This window comes from Orcinus orca, chromosome 13 (assembly GCF_937001465.1).
Source record: "Orcinus orca chromosome 13, mOrcOrc1.1, whole genome shotgun sequence".
NCBI lineage: Eukaryota > Metazoa > Chordata > Mammalia > Artiodactyla > Delphinidae > Orcinus > Orcinus orca.
Window position 1 is genome coordinate 29,217,139 of NC_064571.1, and position 22,228 is coordinate 29,239,366.

General features: G+C 36.6%; 1 protein-coding gene across 10 annotated transcripts in view; it reads right to left on the minus strand.

Annotated features, from left to right (window-relative positions):
• ALMS1 (ALMS1 centrosome and basal body associated protein) overlaps nt 1–22,228 on the minus strand; it is a 229,005-nt gene that overhangs the window by 143,259 nt on the left and 63,518 nt on the right. For all 10 annotated transcript variants that reach the window (XR_004475344.2, XR_004475343.2, XR_004475345.2 and 7 more), the window contains 2 exons: nt 13,396–17,880; nt 12,226–12,359 (listed from right to left, as the gene is read on the minus strand). Coding sequence is in view for 7 of the 10 variants with exons in the window: in XM_033400506.2 (XP_033256397.2) it covers nt 12,226–12,359; nt 13,396–17,880 (4,619 nt within the window). In the remaining 3 variants the exon portion in view is untranslated. The remainder of the gene's footprint in view (nt 1–12,225; nt 12,360–13,395; nt 17,881–22,228) is intronic.

A 22,228-nucleotide genomic window follows, 5' to 3' on the forward strand; every position in this document is an offset into this window, starting at 1 on the left:
AAAACAACCCAAACACAACACTAAAGATGGTCATCAAACAAGAAAAGAAGGGAAGAAAAAAGACCTCCAAAAACAAGCCCAAAACAATTAACAAAATGGCAATAGGAACATGCATATTCATAATTACCTTAAATGTAAATGGATTAAATCCTCCAACCAAAAGACACAGACCTGCTGAATGGATACAAAAACAAGACCTGTATATATGCTGTCTACAAGAGACCAACTTCAGACCTAGGGACACATACACATTGAAAGTGAGGGGATGGAAAAAGGTATTCCACACAAATGAAAATCAAAAGAAAGCTGGGGGGGCTGCCCTGGTGGCGCAGTGGTTGAGAATCTGCCTGCTAATGCAGGGGACACGGGTTCGAGCCCTGGTCTTGGAGGATCACACATGCCGCGGAGCAACTAGGCCCGTGAGCCACAACTACTGAGCCTGCGCGTCTGCAGCCTGTGCTCCGCAACAAGAGAGGCCACCATAGTGAGAGGCCCGTGCACCGCGATGAAGGTGGCCCCCGCTTGCCACAACTAGAGAAAGCCTTCACACAGAAACGAAGAGCCAACAGCAAAAATAAATTAATTAATTAATAAACTCCTACCCCAACATCTTCTTAAAAAAAAAAAAAAAGAAAGAAAGCTGGAATGGCAATACTCATATCAGACAAAATAGACTTGAAAACAAAGACTGTTATAAGAGACAAAGAAGGACACTACATAATGATCAAGGGATCAACCCAAGAAGAAGAAGATATAACAATTGTAAATATATGTGCACCCAACATAGAAGCACCTCAATATATTGAATATAAGGCAAATGCTAACAGCCATAAGGGAGACATTGACAGTAACACAATAATAGTGTGGGACTTAAACACCCCACTTTCATCAATGGACAGATCATCCAGACAGAAAATCAATAAGGAAACACAGGCCTTAAATGACACATTAGATCAGATGGACTAAATTGATATTTATAGAGCATCCCATCCCAAAGCAGCAGAATAAACATTCTTCTCATGTGCAAACAGAATATACTCCAGGACTGACCACATGCTGGGCCACAAAGCAAGCCTCGGTAAATGTAAGAGAATTGAAATCATATCAAGCATCTTTTCTGACCACAACACTATAAGGTTAGAAATAAACTACAAGAAAAAAAAAAGCTTTAAAAAACACAAACACGTGGAGGCTGAACAATATGCTATACTAAAAAATCGATGGATCACTGAAGAAATCTAAGAGGAAATCAAAAAATACCTGGAGAAAATGAAAACAAAAGCACAATGATCCAAAATCTATGGAATGTAGCAAAAGCAGTTCTAAGAGAAAAGTTTATAGCAAATCAATCTTAACTCAGAAAACAAGAAAAATGTAAAATAAATGACCTAACCTTACACCTAAAGCAACTAGAGAAAGAAGAACAAGCAAAACCTAAAGTCAGTAGAAGGATATCATAAAGATCAGAGCAGAAATAAATGAAATAGAGATGAAGAAAACAATAGCAAAGATCAATGAAACTAAAAGCTGGTTCTTTGAAAATATAAACAGAATTGATAAACCTACAGCCAGACTCATTAAGAAAAAAAGGAAGAGGACACAAATCAATACAATTGGAAATGAAAAAGGAGAAGTTACAACTGACACCACAGAAATACAAAGGATCATAAGAGACTATTACAAGCAACTGTATGCCAACAAAATGCACAACCTGGAAGAAATGGACAAATTCTTAGAAAGGTACAATCTCTCAAGACTGAACCAGGAAGAAATAGAAAATATGAACAGACCAATCACAAGTACTGAAATTGAAACTGTGATTTTAAAACTCCCAAAAAACAAAAGTCCAAGACCAAATGGCTTCAAAAGCAAATTCTATCAAACATTTAGAGAAGAGCTAACACCTATCCTTCTGAAACTGTTCCAAAAATTTGCAGAGGAAGGAAAACTCCCAAACTCATTCTATGAGGCTACCATCACCATGATACCAAAAACAAAGATACCACAAAAAAAGAAAATTACAGGCCATTATCACGGGTGAACACAGAGGCAAAAATCCTCAACAAAATACTAGCAATCCAAATCCAATAATACATTAAAAGGATCATACATCATGATCAAGTAGGATTTATCCCAGAGATGCAAGGATTTTTCAATATCACAAATTAATCAGTATGATACACCACATCAACAAATTGAATAAAAACCATATGATCATCTCAATAGAGGCAGAAAAAGCTTTTGACAAAATTCAACACCTATTTATGATAAAAGCTCTCCTGAAAGTGAGCATAGAGGGAATCTACCTCAACATAATAAAGGCTATATACAACTAATCTACAGCTAACATCATACTCAATGGTGTAAAGCTGAAAGCATTTCCTCTAAGATCAGGAAAAAGACAAGGATGTCCACTCTTGCCACTTTTATTCAACATCGTTTTGGAAGTCCTAGTTACAGCAATCAGAGGGAAAAAAAAAAGAAATAAAAGGAATCCAATTGGAAAAGAAGTTGTTAAACCGTCACTGTTTGCAGATACTATACTATACATACAAAATCCTAAAGACACTACCAGAAAACTACTAGAGCTCATCCATGAATTTGGTAAAGTTGCAGGTTACAAAATTAATACACAGAAATCTGCTGCATTTCTATACACTAATAACAAAAGATCAGAAAGAGAAATTAAAGAAACAATCCCATTTACCATCGCATCAAAAAGAATGAAATACCTAGGAATAAACCTACCTAGGGAGACAAAAGACCTGTACTCCAAAAACTATAAGACACTGATGAAAGAAATCAAAGACAACACAAACAGATCAAAAGATACACCATGTTCTTGGATTGGAAGAATCAATATTGTCAAAATGACTATACTACCCAAGGTGGTCTACAGATTCAATGCAACCCCTATCAAATTACCAATGGCCATTTTCACAGGACTAGAACAAAAAAATCTTAAAATTTGTATGGAGACACAAAGACCCCAAATAGCCAAATCAATCTTGAGAAAGAAAAATGGAGCTAGAGAAATCAGGCTCCCTGACTTCAGACTACACTACAAAGCTATAGTCACCAAAACAGTATGGGACTGTCACAAAAATAGGAATATAGATCAATGAAACAGTATAGAAAGCCGAGAAATAAACCGACGTACCTATGGTCAATTAACCTATGACAAAGGAAACAAGACTATAAAATGGAGGAAAGACAGTCTCTTCAATAAATGGTGCTGGGAAAACTGGACAGCTACATGTAAAAAAAAAATGAAATTAGGAAATTCTTTAACACCATACACAACTCTTAGAGGAAAAACATAGGCAGAATACTCTCTGACATAAATCACAGCAATATCTTTTTCAATAAATCACAGCAATATCTTCTTCAATAAATCACAGCAATATCTTTTTCAATCTGTCTCCCACAGTAATGGAAATAAAAACAAAAATAAACAAATGAGACCTAATTAAACTCAAAAGCTTTTGCACAGCAAAGGAAACCATAAACAAAACGAAAACACAACCCACAGAATGGAAGAAAGTATTTCCAAAAGATGCAACCAACAAGGGATTAGTCTCCAAAATTTACAAACAGCTCATGCGGCTTAATAACATAAAAACAAACAACCCAATCAAAAAATGGGCAGAAGACCTAATAGACATTTCTCCAAAGAACACATATAGATGACAAAGAGGCACATGAAAATTTGGTCAGCATCGGTAATTATTAGAGAAATGCAGATCAAAACCATTGATGCAATGAGATATCACCTCACATCAGTCAGAGTGGCTACCATCAAAAAATCTACAAACAATAAATGCTGGAGAAGGTGTGGAGAGAAGGGAACCCTTCTACACTGTTGGTGGAAATGTAAATTGGTACAGCTACTGTGGAGAACAGTATGGAGGTTCCTTAAAGAGCTAAAAGCAGAGCTATCGTATGATCCTGCAATCCCACTCCTGGGCATATATTCAGAGAAAAGGATGATCCGAAAGGATACATGCATCCCAATGTCCACTGCAGCACCTTTCACAATAGCCAAGACATGGAAGCAACCTAAATTAGGTCCATCGACAAATGAATGGATAAAGTAGATGTGGTACACATATACAATGGAATATTACTCAGCCATAAAAAGAATGAAACAATGCCATTTGCAGCAACATGGATGGACCTAGAGATTGTCATACTGAGTGAAGTCAGACAAAGACAAATATCGTATGATATCACTTATATGCGGAATGTAAAAACAAATACACACACACACAAACACACACACACACACAAATGAAGTAATTTACAAAACAGAAACAGACTCACAGACTTAGAGAACAAACTTATGGTTACCAGAGGGGAAGGGTGGGGGGGAGGAATAGTTAGGCAGTTTGGGATTGACAGGTACACACTGCTATATTTAAAATAGATAACAAGGACCTACTATACAACACAGGGAACTCTGCTCAATATTACATAACAACCTAAATGGTGAAAGAATTTGAAAAACAGATACATGTATATGTATAACTGAATCACTTTGCTGTACACCTGAAACTAACACAACATTGTTAATCAACTATACTCCAGTATAAAACAGAAAGTTAATAAATACATACATACATAGAAAACCATAAAAGGCAGTATTACTGAATCACTTTGCTGTACAGCAGAAATTAACACAACATTGTAAATCAACTATACTTCAATAAAATAAATTTTAAAATAAATAAATCCTCCATTTTATATATACACACAAAATAAAACACAAACAGCAGAAAAGAGTGGAAGACAAAAATATGAACAAAGAACAAGGGCAATGATAGAAAATAGCAATAAATATGATAGACATCAATCCAACTATATTAATAATCACTTTGAAAGCCAATGGTCTAAGTATAATAATTAAAAGACAGAGATTGCCAGAGTGGATCAAAAAACAAGACCCAACTATATGTTATCTACAAGAAAGCCACTTTAAATATAAAAACACATGTAGATGAAAAGTAAATGAATGGAGAAAAATATACCATGCTAATACTAATCAAAAGAAAGTAGAAGTGCTATATTAATTTCAGACAGAACAGACTTCAAAGGAAGGAAAGTTATCAAGGATAAAGAAAGGCATAACATAATGATAAAGGGGTCAATTCTCCAAGAAGATGAAACAATGTATATACTCAGCTAACAAGACTGTAGAACTACATGAGACAAAAAATGATAGAACTGCAAAGAGAAATAGATGAATCCACTATAATAGTTGGAGACTTTAACACCCCTCCATCAGAAATGAACAAATCTCTCAGGCAGCAAATCAGTAAGAACATACTTCACCTCAAAAACATCAATAAAATGGATATAAATGAACATCTATAAATTACTTCAGTCAAAAACAGCAGACTACTACATCCTTCTCAAGCTCACATGGAACAATACGCCATGTTCTGGGCCATAAAACACACCTTAACAAATTTTAAAAAACAGTAACCATACAATGCTCTTAGACCAGAATAAAGTTAAACTAGAAATGACACAAAGACAGTTGGAAAACCCCCAAATATGTGGAGATTAAACAACATACTTCTAAAAACATATAAATCAAAGAAGAACTATATTAACTTAAATGAAAATGAAAATACAACTTGTGAAAATTTGTGGAATGCAGTGAAAGCAGTGCATAGAAAATTTATAGCACTGAATGCATATATTAGAAAAGAAAGATCTAAAATCCATAGTCTAAATTTCTACCTTAGGAAACTACAAAAAGAAGAGCAAATTAAGTCCAAAGTAAGCAAAACAAACAAATAAATAAATAAATATCAATAAGCCAAGCAAACTAAGAAAAGGAAAGAGCAGGCACAAATTACTAATATCTAAAATGCAACCGGGACATCACTACAGATCCTATGGACATTAAAAGGAAAACAAAGGAATATTAGGAACAAACCACATGCCCACAAATTTGACAACCTAGATGGAATGGACCAATTCCTTAAAAGACACAGTATGCCAAAACTCACATAAGAAGAAAAAGACATGCTGAATAGGCACCAATTTATGTAAGGAATTGAATCAGTAACTTAACAATCTTTTAAAAAAAGAAAGCACTAGGCCCAAGTGGCTTCACTGGTGAATTCTACCAGACATTTAAGGAAGAAATTATACCAATTACCTCCAATCTCTTTCAGAGACAGAAGCAGAAGAAATACTTCTTCCTAATTCATTCTATGAAGCCAGCATTACCCTAATAAAACAACCAGACAAGGACACTTCAAGGGGGAAAAAACCAAAAAACCAAAAAAACACTACAGACCAATATCTCTTCTCATGAATATAGTTGCAAAAATCCTCAATAAAGTATTAACAAATCAAATCCAACAAAGTATAATTATATGCAGTGACCAAGTGGGATTTATCCCAGGTATGCAAGACTGGTTCATTATTCAAAAATCAATTAATGTAATCCATCACATCAAAGCCTAAAAAAGAAAAACCACACAATTATATCAATAGAGGCAAAAAGCGTATTTCAAAAAATCCAACACCCATTCATGAGAAAACGATCAGTAAACCAGGAACAGAGGAAAACTTCCTCACCATATTTCATGGTGAGAAACTAGCTTTCCCACAAGGATCAGAAACTCATTAAGGATGCCCATCTCACCCTCTTTTTCAACATCACGCTGGATCCTAGCTAATGCTTTAAGACAAGTAAAGGAAATAAAAAGTATACAGCTGGAGAAGGAAGAAATAAAACTGTGTTTGCAGATTACATGATGATCTGTAGAAAATCTGAAAGACTCAACAAAAAAAACTCTTGGAACTAATAAGCAATTACACTAAGTTGCCAAATACAAGGTTAATATACAAGTCAACGCTCACCTATGTATCATTTATGAACAAGCGAAATTTGAAATTAAAACCACAATACCATTTATATTAGCATCCTATAAAAATGAAATGTTTACATATAAACTAACAAAATATATACAAGATCTATATGAGGAAAATTATAAATTCTTGATGAAAGAAATTAAAGAAGAATTAAATAAATGGAGAGATTCCATGTTTATCGACAGGAAGACTCAATATTTTCAGGATCCTCAGTTCCTCCTAAACTGATGTATAAATTCAGTGCAAGTCCAATCATAATGCCAGTAAGTTATTTTGTGGATATTGAAAGACTGATTCCAAAGTTTATACGGAGGGGCAAAAGACCCAGAAGAGCCAACACAATTATGAAGGAGAAGAACCAAGTAGGAAAACTGACACTTTCTGAATTTGAGACTTACTATAAAGCTACAGTAATCAACACAGTGTAGTACTGGTGAAATAGACAAATAGATCACTGTAACAGAACAGAGCCCAGAAACAGACCCATGTAAATACAGTCAACTGATCTTTGACAAGGCACAAAGGCAATACAACAGAGTAAAAGTAGCATTTTCAACAAATGGTGCTGGAATAACTGGACATCCATGTAGAAAAAATGAATCTAGACACAGACTTTAAACCCTTCACAGAAATTAAATCAAAATGGATCATAGACCTAAATGTAAAATGCAAAACTCCTAGAAAACAACATAGGAGAAAACTTATATGACCTCGGACACGGTGAGAAAATAACAAATGCTAGCGAGCATGTGGAGCCACAGAAACTCTGATTCATTGTTGGTAGGAATGTGAAATGAAACAGTCACTTTATAAGATGGTTTGGCAGTTTCTATGAAACTAAGCATACTCGTACCATACGGTCTAGCATTTGTGCTCCTTGATATTTACCCAACTGAGCTGAAAACTATGTCCACACAAAAACCTGCATCTGATGTTTATAGCAGATTTATTAATAACTGTCAAAACCTAGAGGGAACCAAGATGTCCTTCAGTAGATGTAGGGATAAATTCTATTAAGTAGATGAATGGATAAACTGTGGTACATCCAGACAATGGAATATTATTCATTGCTAAAAAGAAATGAGCTATGAAGCCATAACAAAACACGGAAGAACCTTAATGCATATTACTAATCGAGACAGCCAACCTGAACAGGCTACAAAACGTATGATTCCAACTGTAAGACAATGTGGAAAATGGTAAAGTATGGAGACAGTAAAAAGATCAGTGGTTGCACTGTGGGTGGTAGACTTGAATAGATGGAGTATAGAGGAATTTTAGGGTGGTGACACTACTCTGTATATTATAATGATGGATACATGTCATTATACACTATCCAAACATACAGAATGTACAATACCAGAAGTGAACCCTAATGTAAACTGTGGACTTAGGGTGCTTAAGACATCAGTGTAGGTTCATCCATTGTAAAAACTGTACCACTCTGGTGGGGGATGTTGATAATGGCAGAGGAAATGCATGTGATGGGGGCAGGGGGTATATGGGAAATCTCTGTATCTTCCTTGCAATTTTGCTACGAACCTAAAACAGCTCTAAAAGATATAATCTTTTAAACAAAAGTTGACAGAATGTTAAAAAAAAATAAACACTTGAATTTGAACACAAAATCCAAAGATAGACCTTGCTCATGGATTGGAAGATTAATATTGTTAAAGTGACCATACTCCCCTAGGCAATCTACAAATTCAATGCAATCCCTACCAAAATACCAGTGGCATTTTTCACAAAACAAGAAAAAATAAATCTAAAATTTGTATGGAAACACAAAAGACCCCAAATAGCTTAAAGTCTTGAGAAAGAAAAACAAAGCTGGAGGTATTACTATCCTTGATTTCAAACTATACCATAAAGCTACAGATGTCAAAACAGTATGGTATTGGCACAAAAACAGACATATAGAACAATGGAACAGAGTAAAGACCCTAGAAACTTACATGGTCAACTAATCTATGACCAAAGGGGCAAAAATAAACAACAGGGAAAAGATATCCTCTTCAATAAATGGTATTGGGAAATCTGGACAGCTACATGCAAAAGAAGCAACCTGGACTACCTTCTCACACCATATGCAAAAATAAACTCAAAATGAATTAAAGACTTAAATGGAAGTCCTGAAACCATAAAACTCCTAAAAGAAAATATTGGCAGTATACTCTGAGATCACTCTTAGCAATATTTTTTTGAATATATCTCCTTAGGCAAGGGAAACAAAAGCAAAAATAAACAAATGGACTATATCAAACTAAACAGCTACTGCACAGCAAATAGAACTATCAACAAAACAAGATGGCAGCCTACTGAATGGAAGAAGATATTTGCAAATGATATATATGACAAGGGATTAATATCCAAAATACACAAAAAATTCATACAACTCAAATCAAAAAAAACCAAACAACCCAATTAAAAAATGGCCAGGGCTTCCCTGGTGGCGCAGTCGTTGAGAGTCCGCCTGCCGATGCAGGGGACACGGGTTCATGCCCCGGTCTGGGAAGATCCCACATGCCGCGGAGCGGCTGGGCCCGTGAGCCATGGCCACTGAGCCTGCGCGTCCGGAGCCTGTGCTCCGCAACGGGAGAGGCCACAACAGTGAGAGGCCCACATACCGCAAAAAAAAAAAAAAAAAAAAAGGCCAGAGGATCTGAATAGACATTTTTGTAAAAAAGACATACAGATGGCTAACAGACACACAAAAAGATGCTCAACATGACTATCATCAGAGAAATGCAAATAAAAATCTCAATGAGATATCACCTCACACTTGTTAGTATGGTTATTATCAAAAAGAGAGCAAGTAAGTGCTGGTAAGGATGTGAAGGAAAGGGAACACTCATGCACTGTTGGTGGGAATGTAAATTGGTGCAGCCACTATGGAAAACAGTATGGAGGTTCCTTACAAAATTAAAAATAGCACTACCACATGATCCATCAATTAACTTATGGGTATTTTTCCAAAGAAAACAAAAACACTAATTCAAAAAGATACATGCACCCCTATACGCAGCACATCATTACTTACAATAGTCAAGATACGGAAGTAACCTAAGTGTCTACCAAGAGATGAATGGATAAAGATATATATATATAGACACACACACACATATATACACACACACCCCATATGGTTAATAGACCATGATATATATATATATATCATGGTCTATTAACCATAAAAAAGAATGAAATCTTGCCATTTGCAACAACATGGATGGACCTAGAGGGTATTACGGTAAATGAAATAAATCAGACAAAGAGAGACAGATACTGTATGATTTCACTTACATGTGGAGTCTAAAAACAAAACAAATGGATAAACATAACAAAACAGAAGTATTCTCATAGATACAGAGAACAAACAGGTGATTGCCAGAGGGGAGGGGGATGGGAGGGAAGAGTGAAATAGGTGAAAAAGACTAAGATAAACAAAAAAAAATGAGTCATGGGGATGAAATGTACAACATGGGGGAATATAGTCAATACTAGTGTAAAAACTTTGTATCATGACAGATGGTAACTAGACTTATCTTGGTGATCATTTTGTAATGTTAGAAATATCAAATCACTAAGCTGTGAAGCTGAAACTAACATAGTCAATTATACTTGTACTTCAACTTTTGAAAAGGTAATTTAATATATCCACTTGTACATTTCATTCTGAGGAAAATGAATAGCAAATAGCTTAATAGTCAGAAAAGACAACTTAACTTTTGTTATGTGTTCACAGAAGAATATTTAGAAAAATTACCAGCAGAGTCAAAAAATCTGCTATACAACATTAACTATAAAACCTAGGGCTTCCCTGGTGGCGCAGTGGTTGAGAGTCCGCCTGCCGATGCAGGGGACACGGGTTCGTGCCCCGGTCCGGGAAGATCCCACATGCCGCGGAGCGGCTAGGCCCGTGAGCCGTGGCCGTTTAGCCTGCGCGTCCAGAGCCTGTGCTCCGCAACGGGAGAGGCCACAACAGTGAGAGGCCCTCGTACCGCAAAAAAAAAAACCTATAATTAATGCTGTATTCTGCATATAAGAGTTTTAAGAGTGTAGATCCCATATTATCTTACCATAATAAAAAATTCCAAAGGAAGGAAAGAAGGAAGGAAGGCAGGCAAATCACTGGGGAAAACATGTGCTTTTAAGAAAAAGGGTGCTAGAACAACTACTTATCCATTTTATTATCTGTTAATTTTGTTTTTCACAAGCATATATACAAAACTAAAATCCATCTAATTTATACTTTCAAAAAACTTTTCCAAAATTGGTAAGTCAAATAATTATGTTATATCACTGACAATTTTCTAAGAAACTGTATGAATTATGCCATTAAGTGTACATATCTGATAGCTATATCAATTTTTATGGAATTAATAATAACAGCTGCCAATTATTGAGCAATATCACACACCCTAATAAGCACTTTTATAGGCATTATCTCATGTAAGCCATAGCAAAATCCTGTAAGATAGGTATCATTATACCCCATTATTGTTCGTAATAGCAGACCAAATGCCCCATGCACAAGAGAATGGATAAACTATAATATATTCATACACTGGAATACTTACAGCAATAAAAAGGAATAAATTAAAACTATGTATATCTATCTAGAAGAACCTCAGAAGCCAAAGACTGTGTTAAAATTGCAATTCTCAGAAGAATATATAACATCTTAATATATAACATCTTTATTCCATCTGTTATATAGTTCAAAACCATACTGAGCAGCAAAAAAACCAATACATGTCAGGATAGGAAGTAAGAGTGATATAACTGGGGAAGAGAACACACAGTAATTCAGTGATATTTGGTAACATTCTACTTCTCAAGCTGGATGGCCAATAAACAGAAATTCTTTCTACTTTTTCTTTATACACGCTTCATATATATTCTTTTCTATGCATGAAATAGTTCACTATAGATGGAAAATGAGTACTATTAAAAAGAAAGTCATTTATACATAAGCTATTATAGCTGTGTGTTCTTAAGCAGAGAATATATATCTGAAAATAGCTGGACTGCATCTGCAGCTCAAGATACCACCCTCAAGAATAAATAAAAGTGATAAGAATATATTGATAAAACAAGCAAATCCATTCTTATTTTTCTAAGACAAAATTTTTTAATAGGTTAATTTAGAATTAATCAAAACCTATAGAACCTAATCCTTAAATCTTAACTTTTGAAGACTTAAGACTCCTAACACTTCAGCCAAAGACTATCAGTGACTCAGCTGGAGTCATCAATGCCCCGGTAAAGAGATCCAAATTTCACACCCTTTCTGTCACATTTTCCCTTTTAATTTCTAGATTTCTTTCATACCTTGGGCAAGTCAGTTGTTCTCCCATGACCAAACAACTTTGCTTTGATCTCTTCTACTTTTCTCCTGTCATCTTCATTTATTTCTGATATGGAGTAGCCACACTCATGAGCCATATTAAACTTCAGATTCCAGGCTGGAGAGAAAAGCATAAAAACATTTAAGATCATACAATGCAAAAGTATCAGTGACTATAAGAGCACAGAAGATCATCAATATATGCAATTTAATGCCCTACCACAGTGCTTACTAAACAGTGTGTACTCTCAATTTTATGACAAACTATTAGAAGTTCTTGAGAGACATAATTTCACTGAAAAGTCAGATTTTTTAAAAAAACATTCTACAGACATTTCTCCAAAGAGACCACTTTAAATATGGTATTCAGCCATTTTATCTTTATCTTCCTTCCAACCAAAAGAGTCCCTTTGTCTCCCCAATTAGCTCCTGCTACAGTCACTGCCACTTCCATGATAGTTAATATTTTAAAAGAATAAATAAAACTTCAAGTTTTTGGAGAATCAAAATATGCATAAGTGATAGAAGGAATGGTGCAGGAAGTTAATCTCAAGAGAAGATTTCCAAGTAGGCCTGAACTGCTTATAAATTGCCTTCCAAATTTATTTGCCATGTTGTCTTAAAGACTTTTTTCTTTTTTTTTAATGGAATTCTACAATTAGAGATGAATGAAATTTAACTCTAACCCAAGTTCTAGTGTGAAATACCTTGATTTGGTTTTTTCTGACCTCTATCTAAGATCTGCTTTAAGAATTTTATTAGAAAAGTGGATAGAAAGTATATGTAGTTTGACGATACAGAGTGACTTAGAGAAGCACAAATTGAAGATTTTTACTGCCTCCAAAATAAGGACAGTGCAATGAAAAGATCAGGAAAACATCCAAGCTTTAGGAGTTTGGAAACCCAAGTTTTATCTCCCCTTTTCTTCAGACATCAGAACTTACTTTTCCTTAAGACCTTAAACTAGTACTATTAATACTGTGACTTCATTATTGGTTAAATGAGTTTATTCTGGGTTGCTGGTAGAAAATGTAATCATCTAACAGTTCTGCAAGAAAATTAATTTAGAGCTCCAACACTTAACCTTAAGCAAATTATTAAACTATAATGTTTATGAGTTTGCCCTGCCTTTATAACAAATTATCTTTTCCTACCTCGTGCCCGTACCCGAGATTCCTCCTCCTCTGCATTTCTGAGTATTTGTTTAGCATGGTTCAATGAGGATTCACATTTCAGAAGGTTTTTCACATGTGCAGCCAGTGAATCTACACTGCTACCACCGCCATCGTCACTCTCTAACACACTCTCTTCCTCTTTGCTATCTGTCATGCTTGTCTTGGGTGAAGAATATGGAAAGAAGTTTAGAAGCACATCAGAAACTGACTCCAAGGAATTACTGTCCCATGAGCAGGAACTTGCATCACTACTTGAATCACTTTTAATGACAGTCATCATAGGAATAACAATCTTATTCTCAATGGTTCTACTATACCCTTCAGGGTCAGATCTCATTACAGATCTGGCTGCTTTATATTGCCTAAGGGTCTCGTCTAATGCCACTCTGGCTTTGCTTTCTGCTTCCTGTAAAGGACTTCTAACTGTAGTTGAACTAATAAACTCCCAATTTTCAATGCCTCTCTGGCATTTCAGATTCGTCTGTGTGCTAATATCCTTCTGTATGCACTTGCTGCTTGGGCTTTCTTCTGTGAATGGCTGTCTCTGAGACAAATCACCATTAGATGCATCAGTTGTGGGGGGTTCTTTGAAGCAAACCACCTTCTTAGATTGTATAAATGAAATATCACTAACATCTCTGAAAGGGACAAGGGGAACAGGAAAATTGCATCGTCTCAGTGCTACATTTTCTGCTTCCATTAAAAGTGTCTGAATCTCTTTAAGAGTTTTGGAACTGTTTTCCGTATCCTGGATTTCCTTAGAGCCAACATCTTCAAAACCTGAAGATTCTGGCTTATTTATTACAATTCTACCATCAGCCTGAGAATTTAAAGGCATGTTGTTTGAGATAACACTGGCGTTAGAAGAATCCAAATTATCTATCAGCCTTTGGACATGGTCTGAAACAAGTTTGTGCTTCTCACTATGTGAATAAGTACTAGGGGGAACTGTTGATAACCCAGTAATCTGACCAGCTTGCCCAAGACTACTTGAGAACTTCAGGTTATTTTCAGTTAGATGTCTTTCTGGCAAATCCTGTTGGTAGAAAAGAACTGGTTTCTCTCTATGTGAAAAGGAACTAGGAGGAACTGCTGGTAACACAGTTTTTTGGTCAGCTGGTCCAGGAACTGTTGAAACCTTCAGTGAATCTTCAGTGGGATGTTTGTCTGGCAATTCCTTTGGGTAGAAAATATTAGATTTCTCTCTGTGTGAAGAGGAACTAGAAAGAGGTATTTGTATCCAAGAATTCACATCAGTTGGTTCAGAAACAGGTGAAATCTTCAGAATATCTCCACTTTGATGTCTATCTGGCAACTGCTGTTGAAAGAAAATACTGGGCTTTACTCTCTGAGAATAAGAATTAGGAAAACCTGTCAGTAATGGAGTCTTCTGGTCGTCTGGTCCAATCACAGTTGAAGTCTTAGGCTTTTCTCTATGTGAGTAGGAACTAAGGGGAGCTGACAGTAACTCAGCCTTCTGGTCATCTGGTAAAATCTTGAGTTTCTCTTTATGTGAGTAAGAACTAGAAGGCCCTGTTGGTATCTCAGCGTTCTGGTCAGCTGCTCCAGGAAGAGCAAAAACTTTTAAAGTTTCTTCAGTAGTATCTGGCAACTCCTTCTGGTAAGAAAAGATGGGGCTCTCTCTATATGAGTAGGAACTAGAGGGGACTGTTTGTATGCCAATCTTCTGGTCAGCTGGTCCAGGAACAGCTGAAACTTTCAAAGTTTCTTCAGTAATATCTGGCAACTCCTTCTGGTAAGAAAAGATGGGGCTCTCTCTATGTGAATAGGAAGTAGGGGGCACAATTCGCATCCCAGTGGTCTGGTCTGCTTGTCCAGGAAGCTCTAAACGTTTTAAACCATCTTCATTAGGATCTGGCAACTCTTGCTGGTAAGAAATGATGGGCTTCTCTCCATATGAGGAAGAAGTAGAGATTATTGCTGGTATCCCAATCTTCTGGTCAGCTGGTCCAGGAACCTCTAAAACTTTTAAAGCCAGTTGAGTAAGATCTGGCAACTCTTGCTGGTAAGAAATGATGGGCTTCTCTCTATATGAATAGGAACTAGATGGTACTGCAGGTATCCCAGTCTTCTGGTCAGTTGGTCTGGGAGCAGTTGAAACATTCAGAGCCTCTTCAGTAAGATATCTATCTGGTAAGGCCTGCTGGTAGAAAATAGTGGGCTTCTCTTTATGTAAGTAGGAAGCAGAGGTTACTATAGGTATCCCAGTCTTCTGGTCACCTGTTCCAGTAACACCTGAAACTTTCTGAGCCTCTCCAGTTAGATGACTATCTGGCAACTCCTGTTGGTAGAAAACACTGGATTTCTCTCTATGTGAGTAGGAACCAGAAGGTTCTGATGTCCCAGTCTTCTGATCAGCTAGTCCAGAAATAGCTGAATCTTTCAGAGCCTCTTCAGATAGATGACTGCCGGGCAAGGCTTGTGGGTAGAAAATACTAGGCTTCTCTCTATGTGAGTAGGAACTAGCAGGTACTGAGAGTATCCCAGTCTTCTGGTCACTTGGTCTAGACGCAGGTGAAACTTTCAGAGCCTCTTCACTTAGATTACCATCTGGTAACACCTGCTGGTAGAAAAAATCACCTGGCTTCTCTCCAAATGAGTAGGACCTAGACGACCCTGTTGGTATCTCAGTGTTCTGGTCAGCTGTTCTAGGAAAAGCTGAAACTTTTACAGCCTCTTCAGTTAGAAGACTGTCTGGCAGCTCCTGCCAGTAAAAAATAATGGGCTTCTCCCTCTGCAAGTAGGAACTAGAGGGTACTGTCTGTATCCCAGTGTTCTGGTCAACTAGTCCAGGAATAGCTGAAATTTTCTGAGTCTGATCACTTAGATGACTGTCTGGCAACTCCTGCTGATAGATTACACTGGTCTTCCCTCTATGTGAGTAGAAAGCAGGGGGTGCTATTGGTGTCCCACTCTTCTGGAGAGCTAGTCCTGGAAGAGCTGGAACCTTCTGAGCCTTTTTAGTTAGATGACTATCTGGCAAATCCTGTTGGTAGAAAATACTGGGCTTCTCTCTATGTGAGTAAGAAGTAGAAGTTACTATAGGAATCCCAGTTTTCTGCTCAGGGGTTCCAGGAGCAGGTGAAACTTTCTGAGCTTCTTCAGTTAGATGACTGTCTGGCAACTCTTGCTGGTACAAAATACTGGGCTTTTCTCTATGTGAGTAAGAAGTAGAGGGTACTGTCGATATCCCAGTCTTCTGCTCAGCCAATCCAGGAGCAGCTGAAACTTGTTCAGCCTGTTCAGTTAGACAACTGTCTGGCAACTCTTGTTGGTAGAAAATAAGAGGTTCCTCTCTATGTGAATAGGAAGTAGAGGGTATGGTAGGAATCCCAGTCTTCCGCTCAGCCAATCCAAGAGCAGCTGAAACTTGTTGAACCTCTTGAATTACATGACTGTCTGGCAACTCTTGCTGGTAGAAAATACTGGGCTTCTCTCTATGTGAGTAAGATATAGAGGGTACAGTAGGAAGCCAAGTCTTCTGCTCAGCCAATCCAGGAGCAGCTGAAACTTTCTGAGCCTGTTCAGTTAGATGACTGTCTGGCAATTCTTGCTGACACAAAATACTGAGCTTCTCTCTATGTGAGTAAGAAGTAGAAGTTACTACGGGAATCCCAGTCTTCTGTACAGGGGGTCCAGAAGCAGCTGAAACTTTCAGCGCCTGTTCAGTTAGATGACTTTCTGGCAATGTCTGTTGATAGAAAATATGAGGCTTCTCTCCATGTGAGTAAGAGGTAGAGGATGCAGTAGGCAACCCAGTCTTTTCATCAACTGGTCTAGGAGAAGGTGAAACTTTCAGAGCCTCTTCTGGTAGATGACTGCCTGGCAAGGCCTGTTGGTAGAAAATACCAGGCTCCTCTCCAACTGAGTAGGAACTAGCCGGTACTGTTGGTTTTCCAGTCTTTAGATCAGCTAGTCCAAGAAGAACTGAAACATTCAGACCCTCTTCAGTTTGATGACCGTCTGGCAATGCCTGTGGGTAGAAAATACTGTGCTTCTCTCCAAGTGAGTAGAAACTTGGAGGGACTGTAGATATACTTGTCTTCTGGTCACCAAGTCCAGGAACAGCTGCAACTTTTAGAGCCTCTTCAGTTAGATAACCATCTGGCAAGCCCTGTGGGTAGAAAATATTTGGCTTCCCTCTTTGTGAGTAGGAACTAGAGGGCACTGTTGCTATCTCAGTCTTCTGGTCAGCTAGCCCAGGAACAGCTGAAACTTTTAGAGCCTCTTCAGTTAGACGACTGTCTGCTAATGTCTGTTGGTTGAGAGTATCAGTATGTTGACCAATATTCTTCACTTGAGGAGACCTTCCAGCCAACTGAGAAAAGTCCTCAGGGGACAAGGATAAATGAGATACAGTGTCTGAATCTTCAGGAGTGGTAGTGATGCCTGGTTTCAAGGTGGATTGAGGAATTTCAGCTATGTCTCCTTTGGACGTATCCCCTAAAGAAAAAGAGATTTGTTAATACTGTTGATATTATATACATATTTTGAATTAAAAAGATTCCTTTTATGCTCTAAAAGAAATAAAGCGAGCTTTCCTTCCTTTGGCCTTTATGCTTCCAGAAAGGATTCCTAAAGAAATACTCATCAGAAGAAATAAAGATTTATACATAAAGATATTAATTACAAAGTGATTTATAAGAACAGACTAATGTGGAAATAATTATTCAACAAGAGGGTAATGTTTTTAAATAGCAGTATATATATTTTATGGAATATTATGTGGATCTTAAAATATAGATTTTAAAGAATTTTCAGTGTGATGGAAAAATCCTATCTAGTATGGGATTTGATTTCCCCCTAAGCTAATAAGTTAGCCTGTTATTGTGTCATGTATGTTTTCAGAAGACGTAAGACTCCTCAATCAGAGACAAAATACTTTACTCCAAGGCATAGCAAAGGATCATCAGCTTATTTTCATGAAATCCCCTTTCCCCTAAGTCATATGAGGGCAAAGCAATATAGCCCAGATGGATGCTATGCATGCAGTGGATTTAACTGACTCTCCTAATAAATACACCCTGAATAAAATATGTATTTTTAATTAAATGAAACTGTAAAGACTCTAAAGGTTACACTAAGGAGTTTGAAATTAATTCTACATGGCATGGGGAGCTGTTGACAGATTTGATCAGAACTGTACTGCAGAAATACAGATTCTCTTGAATCTGGGTGGAAGGGAATGCAAAAGCATCGTAAGCAGTACTATCTAAAAGAACTTTCTGCAACACTGGAAACGTTCTATATTTGTACTATCTAATACTAAATGAAAGTAGCTCTAAATAGCAGTGAAAAGTAAATGACTGCAATCAAAATTACAAGATTTGACATTCATTTGCTGATTCAAAAAAATGAATGTTTACTATGTGCTAGTCACTGTTCTACATATAGAAAATAGAGCAATAAGCAAACAGACAAAACTTACATTCTAATTCTCCCTCACAGAGCTTACATTCTAATAGGAGGAAGCAGACAATAAACAAATTACTAAAACATACGCTATGTCATAGTGATAAGATGATTAATATATACAGCAAGTATTGTCTCTACTTTACATTAAGTTTCAAAGATAATGATATAACAGTGCTTCTCTTTGTAGAGATCTTGTTAACTTGCAGATTCTGACTGAGTGAGTAGGTCTGGGGTGGGATCTGAAATTCTGCATTTCTAACAAGCTCCCTGATAATGCCCAATACTACTGATCCTCAGATTACATTTTGAGTAGCAAAAATATATAATTTTTCTAGAGTTGTATGTTGAGTAAGTGACAAAAACAGGCACTTTAACCTTTTAATCCTAACTCCAAATTCTGAACTCTTTTCACTACAACTAACTGCCGTTCTAAATCCACTAATGAGCTTCAAAAAAGTAGCTGAATGTATGATGAAACAGCTTGAATAATGATTGTAAAGTAAAGAAGTAAAGTACCAAGTACTAACTCTTCAAAAAAACTAAACAAGGAACAATGTAACCTGTGTAGTAACTTGAGAAGGAAAATGGGATATAGAAATTTTTGTGAGAAAATAAACAGCTCAGAAAATTAATAAATCAACAAAGACTGACAAACTGAACAACCAACAGCTCAAAGAAGAAATCAAAAAGGAAATAAAAATCACCTGGAGACAAATGAAAATGGAAATACAACATACTAAAACTTACGGGATACAGCAAAAAGTTCAAAGAGGGAAGTTTATAGTGATAAATGCCCACATCAAGAAACAACAAAAATGTAAAATAACCTAACTTTACACCTCAAAGGAAAAGAACTAGAAAGAGAAGAACAAAGCCCCAAGTTAGTAAGGAAGGAAATAACTAAGATCGTACTTGAAATAAATGAAATAGAGACTAAAAAGACAATGTAAAAGATCAATGAAACTAAGAGCTGGCTCCTAACACTGCCTTAGCTAGACAGAGGAAGAAAAAGGACTCAAATAAATAAACTGAGAAATGAAAAAGGAGATTTCCAAATAATAGCACAGAAATAACAAGGGTAAGAGACTGCTATGAACAATTTTAGGCCAACAAATTTGACAACCTAGAAGAAATGGATAAATTCCTAGAAAAGTACAATCTACCAAGTCCCAATCATGAAGAAATAGGAAATCTGAACAGCCTAGTAAGGAGATTGAATCAGCACTCAAAGTGACCCAAAAGGGACTTCTCTGGTGGCACAGTGGTTAAGAATCCACCTGGCAATGCAAGGCACACAGGTTCAAGCCCTGGTCCAGGAGGATCCCACATGCCACAGAGCAACTAAGCCCATGCGACACAACTACTGAGCCTGCAAGCCACAAACTACTGAGCCCAGGTGCCACAACTACTGAAGCCTGCATGCCTAGAGCCTGTGCTCCACAACAAGAGAAGCCACCACATTGAGAAGCCCACACACCACAAGGAAGAGTAGCCCCCACTTGCCACAACTAGAGAAAGCCTGTGTGCAGCAACAAAGACCCATCACAGCAAAAATAAACAAATAAATAAATAAAACGGAGCAATGGGATATTAAAAAAAAAAAGTGTCGCAACAAACAAAAGTCCAGGACCAGATAATTTCACTGTTTTATTCTATGAAACATTCAGAGAATTAAAACCAATCCTTATCAAACTTTTCTAAAAAATACAAGAGGAGAGAACACTTCCAAACTCATTTTATGAAGCCAGCATTACCCTGATACCAAAACCAGACAAGGACATTACACAAAAAGAAAATTACAGGCCAGTATACCTGATGAATTCAGATGTAAAAATCCTCAACAAAGTATTAGCAAACCAAATTCAACAATACATGAAAGGGGTGATATGCCATGATCAAGTGGGAATTAATCTAGGGATGCAAGGATGGTTCAACATCCACAAGTCAATCAATGAGATACACTTTGTTAACAACATGAAGAATAAAAATTGTGATCATCTCAATATATGCAATATATTGGGATTGAAACATATACACTGATATGTATAAAATGGATAACTAATAAGAACCTGCTGTATAAAAAAATAAATTCAAAAAAAAAAAAGCTTCCTATGAAGGGTAATAGGTCAGGAAGCAGAACTTGTTTCTATCTCTACATCAGTCTTTATCTTCCTGAGTGACTATGTCTGAATTACTTGTATAGCCTTCAGTTTCCTCATTTACCTTACATAGACTTGGAATTTATAACCTCATAACAGTGTATAAATCTCTCAAATTTGAGCGGCTCCCTTGGCCTAACAACTGATTCATTTTTGCCCCATTAAACAAACCAGTGTTTTGGAAAAAAATGACCAAATGCATCCAAGGCCATGTTGGGTAAGTAACTGACCTGGACTCAGAAACCTCGGTTTTTGGTAATCATTCTGTAATCAACTTCCTCTATGGCCTTAGGAATTTTGTTTGGTCTCTGTGAACTTAGATTTTCTCATCTGTAACAGGAAAGTATATGAAAACCAAGACCCCTATCCACTACTCTTATTTTTTTCCTACAACAAACTATATCATTTTATAATGTAGAATTTCCTCAGCTTAAAGTACATTATTTCTAGTGTAAAAAAATAAATGATTTTCCTTAAAAAGAAAAAAAGCATTTGCTAAGATTCACTACTCCCTTATGATAAAAACTATCAACAAAAGGGATACAGAAGGAATGTACCTCAACATAATAAAGGCCATATACAACAAACCCACAGCCAACATCATACTTAGTGACTCAATGGTGAAAAGCTAAAAGCTTTTCCTCTTAAGATCAGGAGCAAGACAAGGATGCCCACTCTCATCACTTTTACTCAACATACTACTGGAAGTCCTAGTTGGAGCAATTAGGCAAGAAATAGAAATAAAAGACATCCAAGTCAGAAAGGAAGAAGTAAAACTGTCTCTCTTTGCAGATAACATGATGCTATATATAGAAAATCCTAACGACTCCAACGAAAAACGATTTCGATAAAGTTGCAGGATACAAAATTGCTATACAAAAAACAGCTGCATTTCTATGCACTAATAATGAATGATCAGAAAAAGAAATTAAGGAAACAATCCCATTTACAACTGCATCAAAAAGAATAAAATACCTAGGAATAAATTTAACCAAGGAGGTGAAAGAGCTATACAATGAAAATTATAAGACACAGTTGAAAGAAATGGAAGAAGACCCAAAGAAATGGAAAGATAGTCTGTACTTATGGACTGGAAGAATTAACATTGTTAAAATGTCCGTATTACCTAAAGTAATCTATAGATTCAATGGAATCTCTATAAAAATACTAATGGCATTTTTCACTGAAATAGAAGAAGCAATGCTAAAACTTATATG